Raw genomic sequence first — 9,340 nt, forward strand, 5'->3', positions numbered from 1 at the left:
CAGAACAACAGGGACAAGATCGATGCTCGCTCCCTGGATGCCAGTCACGCTAAGAAGTCAACAGGGTCTGCACAGACAGCTCAGCTATTGCCTTTACCCAAACAACTGTAGCCACCCAGGCATACAAGAAAGCAGACAAAAAAAACAAGTGTCCATGTCCTCAGAGAGGAAGGACTGCCCAGACACTTCAGTAGAGTCACAGTTTTGGAGAAAACACAGGCTTCCAACTCCAGGAGCGCACTGAAAAAGTCAGAGTAGTTAACCACAAAGGCTGAAAAATCTCCATCCTTAGACATAATGGACAGTCAGCAATGAGAGAAGCACAACATGAAAAGGACAAAGGGAAAGACAACTTAGCTGTTAGCAACAGCCCAGACACAAACATCACCTCCCTGACACACAACCATGGCAGTGACCAAGCCTGTGCCACAGTGCTGCTAAGGAAAGGGAATAATCCTCAGAGAAAGGAGACAGTAAAAACAAGTTAGTGCTTTACTCACCTGTTCTGTCAGGACTGTACAAACTGCTTGGAAGCCAGGCAGTGCAGAGCCAGTCTTCGGCCTGGGTAAGGGAAAATGAAGGAGCCCACATAGCCCTTTGAAAAATAAAGCCATGCTGATGTTGTCAGTGATTAACAAAGAGATCACAGCCAGAGCAGATATAGTGAAATAGACTATTTTATTGCTGCACACATGCTTACACATTTCTTCTTAAATATAATGTTGCTCTGGTAAATTTTACAATCTTCTTAACTCAGCAAGTGGCTAGTAGTAAATAAAAAGGACAGAGGCAACAAAACACAGAAAGGACACTGGCAACAGAAGAAAAATCAGAAGGTTTTTATTTTGTGATAAAATTATTTGCAGCAAGAATAAAGTGAATTCAAATCTAAGTTTTGTCCTGGCTCATCTTAATTAGAGAGCTTGCCTGCATGCTGACCATCTGCTTATGCACGCTTTTGGATAGCCCTATTTTGCCAAAAGGGACGGGGGGAGTTAAAGGATCCCGAATAATTGGACAACCTGACAGGCCTCACAGATGTGACCACTAAGTGCACGCAGACAGATGAGGCATTTGCTTGGAAGCCCATGTGGACTCACACTGCTGGGGAGGCAGATCAAAAGGCCACGCTGACCTTTTCTCCCACATGTACAACTGCAGCCTCACTTGCTCCACGCTTAAGGACGCAGGAATGGAATTATTCAAGAGCAGCCATATGGAAAATGCTTCCCAGCACTGCTGCTCCTCCTCTGCCTTCCTCCTGCTTTGCTCACAGCCAGTGTCCTTTAGCAGCTGAGGAATCTGCAGAGAAAAGCATTAGCACATTCCTTGATAATCCTGCTTCTGCATCTCGCTCAGTACAAGCAGAAGGCAAAGGCCACGTCCTGTTCCCTGGTGGCTCCGTGCAAGCCTTGTGGGCTGTCACAAACCACTGCTGTGGAAAGCTGACTACAAAGATGTCAGAAGTGGAATTTCTGCTGGAGGAGAAGAGATGTGATAAACTAAACATCCTGCTTATGTTCAGTGTTATCTTCAGCCATATATAGAGGAGAAACACAGGGGAACTGAATCAGCTGCGTTAAGCTGCTGGTTTTTGCAGCAGGCTTTCATGAGCCTGACACTCCACTCAGCAAGAAAACAAGCAGTTCTTTCACCCTTCTTCCTCCAAAATATATGGGACTTCCTATTAAAGCTTCCTCAACAGCCCTTCCCCTCCCCATGTTCACGGAGATACCTTCATCAGTACAGCTGTGCTGGGCTCTTTGCTGGTCCTGTCAAAGACACACTGGGCTTAGAGGTGGACATGGAGGTACATTCCACAAATCACACAACAAATGCACAGCTCCTCTCCACGTCACCGTCCCAAACAGAAGCACACTCCTGCTGCTTCCATGCAGCAACACACCCCTGCAGGGACACACCCTCACCCTAGTATGACTGCAGAAAACAAACCACAACAACTCCCTGCACTTCTTCACAAGGGTTTTGAAACAGAACTGAAGCACAGACTGCTTGAGTAGACCTGCCACCACCATCCCCTGCCCCAGAGACTTGATCTGCAAGAGATACCACTTAAACCCAGATGACAAAGTGCATAAGCATCTGGAGTTCAGTTATATCAATGAACCTCATCCCTGCTCCCCCCACGCCAGCTCTATCCCCAGCTTCTGTTAAGTGCAACTCAATCCTGACACACGATTTTGCCAAAGACTGGCTTTCCCCAAGCACATTGGCCAAAGCCCAGAGTCCCCTCCTCAGAATTGAGTGCAGCCTGCTTAGTGCAGGTGGTGCCCACTGCCTGCCCATGGACCTGCCAACAGCTTCAGTGCAGGACAGGCACAGGCAGTGAGGCTGCAGCTTTCACTTGCTGTGGGGTACCAGCCTCTTACCTGGCGAGATTAGCAAAGAAGGGAAACCCATCATCCCAATACATCCACAGCTGAAGCAAGTCCCTGCCAAACCCTGGATCTCCAAACTCTTTAGCCATGAGAGGCACCACCACCATTACAGAAAACAACACCCTGAAGCTGCAGGGGATCCTTGCCCAGTTCCCACATCCCATAATAAAACCACACCTGAAACAGTGTATTTCAAGCTCTTGCCTCATGAAGTGACCAAAATGATTGTACGAGTTGGTTATAGCAGCCCAGAGCCTGTGCAGGATTCTCCATGTGCTTACTCAATGCCTCTTCTCCCTCCCAAAGCACAGCACGGGAAAGTGTGCCCAGCATGTGCCCTGGAGACCTGAGACTCTCCCAACACACCATTCCAGAGATGGACAGCTCCAAGGGCAGCCTGTTTGGCAAGGCAAGCTTTATGCAGGGTTATCAGCTGCTGATTAGTGCCAAGGAGAAGGAACACCATCACCCTCATTAGGAATCCAGGCAGACAACACGAGATAACACGACCTACTGCAGAATACGGATTCAAAAACATTCATTAGTACAAACAGTGAATTTCCTGGAGGACAATGAAGCTACATGGCTCAAGGCTGAGCAAAGCCAGAAGGTCGCAGAGTGGGACAGCAGCCTTGTGAGAGACCCAAAAGGCCCCTTTCCTTTTAAAATGATTTCCAGTGACCCCTCTTCCCAGACCCACCAGCAAGTCAGCCTTGCCCTACCACAATGAACAAAAATAAAGGGAAAAGTGCTGTTTCCAAGAAGAAGGTGTTTCCTTCCCCTCTTAAAAAGGGCTGCTCTCCCTTCTTTTGTGCATTGAAAGCTGCTGCTTTCTAAGAATGGAAGAATTCTGGTCTCTACTGTATTCCCAAAGATGCTTGTTCAGAAAGCTTTTAAATTCTGAGCACTTCAAAGCAATGAAAAGCTAGGGAAGACCTGGAAATCACTTTGTTTTGGTTTTTTTCCATCTAAGTACTAAAATAGCAGGTGAAGACAGTGCCCTCCACATAGCCAAGTACCTCTGTGTCCCTGTTAGGGAAGCACTGCCCACTTCTGCCAGTCTTATAATGCTGACAGTGACAGTGCTGAACTCCTTTCCCATATACTTATTAAGAGTTTAATCCAGTTTTCTTCCTCTGCTGCTGGTAATTCAACAAATATTCTGGCATGAGCCAGTTCCAGAAGTGTGTTGTTGAACCACAGAACGGGATGGGTCCTAACCCCAGGCAGTAGGAAGTCCCCAGAACAGCTCCCTCACCATTCCCAACAGCTCACAGTCTCCTCTCTGCACTGTATTGTACAAAGGAGCAGCTACTGACTTAGGCTGAGCTTTGGGAGCTATTTCTGAAAGGAGAAACAAAAAAAACGCAAGTAAAACCAAACACAAACCAGAAATGCGAATGTCCAGACACAAATAAATTAAAAAGAAACCATGCCTGAAGGTGGATGGGAAGGAGGACCAAGAATGGGAAGTGGGACATTCAGACTCAGATGTTCTTGCACTCCAAGCCAGTGCAGCAAGGGCTCTGCAGCTGCATTTGACAGGCAGGGTTTGCACACATCAGCATTCGAGCCCTATACTGGCCAGGAGGTTTTCTAGAGCTTCAAGTTTCTGGTTGGCTTCCTCAATGGCACTGTAAGTCTGCACGTTGCTGGTGATGTGGAAGCGGATGTCATCGACCAGAGGGATGGAGTCAGTCTCCTGCCGCTCCTCCACAGCCTCCGCGTTCTCCTTCACAGCAGCTGCAAACTCCTCCAACTCCACCAGCTGCACCAGGAAGACAAGAGAACCATTAGGAAGACAAGAAGACAGGTAAAGAGATACCAGGGGTTGGGATAATGGTCTCAGACAGTTAAGGGATCCCACAGAAAAGAAAAGAATGCTAGAGTATATGGAGACCCAAGTCTTCCTACAGACACCACTTGAAGATGCAGCCTGCCATCCATCCAAAGGAGGCACTAATACCCCAACAATAAACAGTCTCAGCTGCAAGCAACCTGCACCTCCCACAATGCCCTGTAACACCCTCTAACTAAGCATCCCTGGTTCTGGTATTGGGGCACGGGCATGCACAATATTCCCCCCAAAAAGCCTGCCTGGCAGGAACCAGGAGATGTTGCCAGACACTTTTGGGCAATGTCCTGTAGCAGAGAAGCCAGGGAGTGCTTGCGCCTGTTTCAGAACTGGGAGCCACAAATGACTATCCCCCCTTGACTCAGCCTCACCACCACCAGCATGGCAGCTGCTCTGCTCTGCACTCAACCTGACAGAATTGGGTCACCCATGAATGATTCTGTATCAGGTTCCCCAGGAACGTGTGGTGAGCTGAAGGGTGAGAGGCAGCTTCCATCTGTCTATGCTACTGAACTGTGCCTGGGCACAGCAGGTTGCTGAGCCTTACTCTGCTACCACACTGACAAAATCTCTCCCTGCTGCCATCAGTGCATCTCCACAGGATGCTGGCAACCACTGATGTCTGAACATCAGCTGGAGTGGCTCTGTCTGTGCCAACACCCTTAAGAAGGCACACTACCAGTGCTGGGTCCAAGGACTCCCACTCAAGCTAGTGGTGGGGAATGCAAGGGGAACATACAAGCAAAGCCATAGCCTGATGACTACTTGGGATATTCAGCAGCTTTCAAGCCCTTCTTCAGAAGCCAGACTATGGGTACAGGCTATGTCTGTCATTCCCAAGCTATACACTGAACAAAGTAACAGCCCCAGAACCACTTCCTTCATTGTTTTCTCATGCCAAAAATAATTTCACACCTTTCAAGCTACAGGTGAAAATGTTACATTCCCATGTGAACTGTACAAGCCATTTATAAAGATCTGTCTCAGGATAAAAACCCTTCATAGATGCTAGTTTATCCTTCCATATGGCAACTTTCTCCAAGAGTCCTGAGACTAAGCTATAATCATTCAGGATAACACTTAAATGGAGCCCCATAAGGAAAACTTCAGTGTTAAATTCATTACTTCTTGCTGTTTGACAGCAAAGTATACCCTGAGCAAACCCCTACTATTTGATTTGTCATCCTCGAGGAGATTAGAGGTCACATTGATTTCTCCTATCTAGAGCATCATGCCAGGAAGAATTCCCCCCAGCCAACACCAAAAAATATTTCCTGCACAGAGCTCCCCTACACACCTCTTTGGGTTCTCCAGGCTGCAGCTGGTGTATTCAGGGAACACCATGGCTACTCTGGGCACAGTGGCTGAAAGTTCAGTGAAAATCACCTGCCCCTGGTACTTGCAAAGCTTTTCGGGCAACTTCTCACCCCACATTCCACAGGGATGTGCTAGACAGGGACCAAAATTTGGCTTATTGTGGTGACATAAGGTACTGCCACACTCCTCCTCCTCTGTCCTAACTCACCATGTGCTTTGCTCCTTAACTGCTGCTCATTTTCAGGAAGCACATTAATCCAGAGAGGACAACCACTAACTACAGACCAAATTACAACCATTCAATCTGCTGTCTCTGTGGCTCAGATATAGGGGCACACGTGGTCACTGCCATGGGGAGTGTTTCGGTACCTTCTCGATGATCTTGGCCATGTACTCCGTGCACTGGTCCTCCAGCCGGGTCAGCTGGAACAGCTTTGCAATCCTCCAGATGCTGATGATGTTGTCCTCGTCGAGGATCTGTGCCAGGGCCCTGCCGCAGAGGCGCTTGAGGCCGGGCAGCAGGTACATGTCCGCCACACACAGCACGTCGTAGGCGTTCTCTGGGGACAGCTGGCAGTGCACAGAGGGGAGTTACTGCCCAGTCCTGAGCACACTGCTTGTCACTGGAAACTAACGTGTTGTTTGGCCCATTACTGGACAAGTGCTAACTATGGAGAGACAGGAGCTCTGTCTTTCAGGCTACGTCTCCCACTCAGTCACCCCAGAGGAATTTAAAGTGCAGCAGGGAGTTTCTCATGCTGCAGGTAACCCCTGTAGCTAAGCACAGGGCTGTGCTGAAACACCGAAGTGCACTTGGCTGCTAAAAAATGTTCAGTGTGACAGTGGCAGGAGGTTGCTTTTACTAGACATACTTCCAAGAGACAAACAGAAGAGGCTGGCAGGACAGAGAACCTTGTCCCCACATTTTTCCTCCCATTTTATACTGCTGGACTCACATTTTGTGAAAAACATGCAAAATTCTCTTAAGTTTCTTCCTCAAACTGGTTCTGCTAACTCAGCTAGCACAACCTCCCTGGCAGAGAGGTACACTCAAGGACAGAAAACTGAACACAAAATAAACTGTAGGTGAGGCCCACCTGGGTAAGAACATATTTTGCACATCAAATACTAGTGGAGCTCTAACATGAGTTCTGACTGGACTAAATTAATGCACCAGATGCTCAAACTGAAACTGTTGTGAATGACCTTTAACATTTTAAGGCTCTTGAGAAAGAGGACCACCTTCCCATTTCCCTCTTGGGTACTTGCAAGTGATCTGAAGATAAAAAATGTTGTAGACAAAGTTGGAGACACCACCTCCAGCTTCACTCAGCCTCTTCTCCCTGGCTGGGCAAATCCTATTTTCGTCAGCCATCTGCGTCACTAACCTGGAACTAGAGCCTCTCTGTTCCTGCTAATGTGAATTGCAAAGAGCTCAGTTACCCACACCCACTGTAACAGTGGATCTGCAGGACACAGCATGCCCTGGCTGCGGAGGAGGCGAGGACCCTTGCGTTTAGAGACCAAGCCACACTGCTCTGGATGGAGGAATGGTAACTGGTACAGCCTGGCCCACTCTCTTGATAACTAGTGAGCAGCAAACACACTGCTGTGCACATCTGTATCTAGATCCAGGGTTGTTCCCTCTGACAACTACAAATAACTGATCTTTTTCTTCCCCCACAGCTGTCTGCATCTGTGTTTGGAGAGACAGCTCCCAGCAAGTGGCCCAGCTGTGAAACACCCTGCAGCAGCTGGGGAGAATGCAAGATGTAGGAGAGCCATGCCATGAAGGCTGTATGCACATGGGGTAACAAAGCTCTTGGGGTTATTAACCAAGTGCTGCTTTGTCCCTTCATAAGCTGCAGGAACCTCAGGAGCTGGAAGTGTTTGAGCCAGTAGTATTGATGGCTGCAGCTCCCAACTACTTCATCAAGGAAAACCTGGCAAATGTTCCTCCAAGAACTGCCCTCGAGCCTACCCAAGTATTCTGATCAGCAACTTGTCTTTGTGCCTGGAACCCTTTATGTCCTCTGCACACTCTTCCCCTTAACTGCAAACACTGTCACTACTGCATGGCAGAGAGACACCATAAATCCTTTGTAAAGAGAAACATAGAACTGAGAGTGCTGATACTTGGCTGGAGAAACACAGGGCAGGGAGAACACTCCACATGTAAATGTGGAACTTAAACTATATTCCTGTCTTCCTGACCATTTTTTCTGGTAGTTACTCATGACAGGTGAACTCTCTGCAGAAGCTCACATCTTGGCTGCTCGGTTTGAAGCCCAAGCTATGCACCATTCTGCACACAAAACATATGAGTAAGATCCTTTTAACTCCTACACATTATTGTTTGTCTGTCCTCCTGACCCAAGCCCAGACAGGGCACCTGAGGCACCCCTTGGAAAGCAAGAGCTGCTTGGGAAACATCCTTCCTGTGAGTCATCATGAGGAGGGAGGCAGACTGGAGAGGTGCAAGGAAACAGGGTCAGGCTGTAGTGCAGTCACAAGGTCAGGAGGATCTTCAAGCAGCTTTGTTCCCTCTCTGCCTGCCCTTTCAGCAAGTGGCTGAGGGAAGAGTGCAGGCAAGTGAAGGACCTGCTCTCTGGCATACCAGTGGCAATCCTGCCGTTGCTGCCTGCCAAACACTCTCCCCACTTCTACCCGGAGGTGAACAGATCAGCAGAAAAAAAAGGTCACAGCTGTGTGCACTCTCTGCATGTGCACCCAACCCAGAGCACAAGCACTGCTTGGGGGAAGTGACACTGGCAGGTGCAGCAGCATCTACAGTCACTGCCCTGATGCCAGAATGTGTTCTGGGATCTTCCAGCGAGACCAGCTGAAAGCATTTGCCACAAAACCAAAGCAGGAAGCTAATTAAATGCCGGGATTTGCTGCACCTTCCATTAGGCTGAAAACTAAGTGGGTGAGGGCTCTTTTGTTACTGCCTGCGATACTGAGCACAGCAAGGCACTGGTCTCCCAGTGGAACCTTTGCCCACCCCAGTGATTAATGACAGTGGAAATAATGACTTGCTACAAATGGAAAAGTAGGCTATGATGCCAAAAGTAAATAAGCAGAATCTCTCAACCTATCCACATCTCCAAACGTGTTCCATCTGCCATCTACTGGCAGCTGCTTCCCTTATCTCTCCACGGAGTTCAAGAGGTAAAGCTGCAAAGCCCTGTATTTATCACGTCAATAAACAGCGTGCAACCTAATTTCCACATTTTTATTATGGGATAAAAGACTAGGGATTTGCTTCCTGAACATCATGCACATGAACTACAACCCTGCCTGGCTAACAGCGCATCCCAGTATGTGGATCCCTGAGACACAAGTGAGGTAGCACAGTAGGCCAGTGAAATTTAAGAATATACATGCACACCCTGCTCCAGATTTAGAAAAATACTGAAAACACCTCAGAGCTAACCAGCATTGGAGGAAGGACCAAGGCTGGCCTCACCTCTGTATCATCACTGTAGATGTAGTAGAGGACCCGGATGAAGATGTCTTCTGAGATGTTGTGGAGAGTCACCACAGGGATGCTGGGCTGTGTCTGTAGCTCCTCACTCTCACTGAAATGATCTTCAAGGAGGGCTTTGAAATAATCACTGCGACCACAGAAAAATGCCTGGAGAGGAATGAAAAACCAAAACACTGGCATCTTGCTCACTGCACCATACCAAAGGGCACTACCAGCTTGGTGTCAGAGCAGCTCAAAGATATTTCAGATTTTCAGATTCTGTAACTTTGATTTTCCCTA

At 48.2% G+C, this 9,340-nt stretch overlaps 1 protein-coding gene across 1 annotated transcript in view; it reads right to left on the reverse strand.

Moving 5' to 3' along the window:
* Positions 1-659: 659 nt before the first annotated feature.
* The window catches only part of ABTB1 (ankyrin repeat and BTB domain containing 1), a 28,357-nt gene continuing 19,676 nt past the window's right edge, over positions 660-9,340 (reverse strand). The window contains exons 11-13 of the mRNA XM_008632236.2: positions 9,041-9,208; positions 5,941-6,141; positions 660-4,167 (exon numbers count right to left, since the gene is read on the reverse strand). Of these exons, the coding sequence (XP_008630458.2) occupies positions 3,961-4,167; positions 5,941-6,141; positions 9,041-9,208 (576 nt within the window). The 3' untranslated portion in view covers positions 660-3,960. The remainder of the gene's footprint in view (positions 4,168-5,940; positions 6,142-9,040; positions 9,209-9,340) is intronic.

Source organism: Corvus brachyrhynchos, unplaced genomic scaffold (assembly GCF_000691975.1).
Source record: "Corvus brachyrhynchos isolate BGI_N302 unplaced genomic scaffold, ASM69197v1 scaffold4, whole genome shotgun sequence".
In the NCBI taxonomy this organism is placed as follows: Eukaryota; Metazoa; Chordata; class Aves; order Passeriformes; family Corvidae; genus Corvus; species Corvus brachyrhynchos.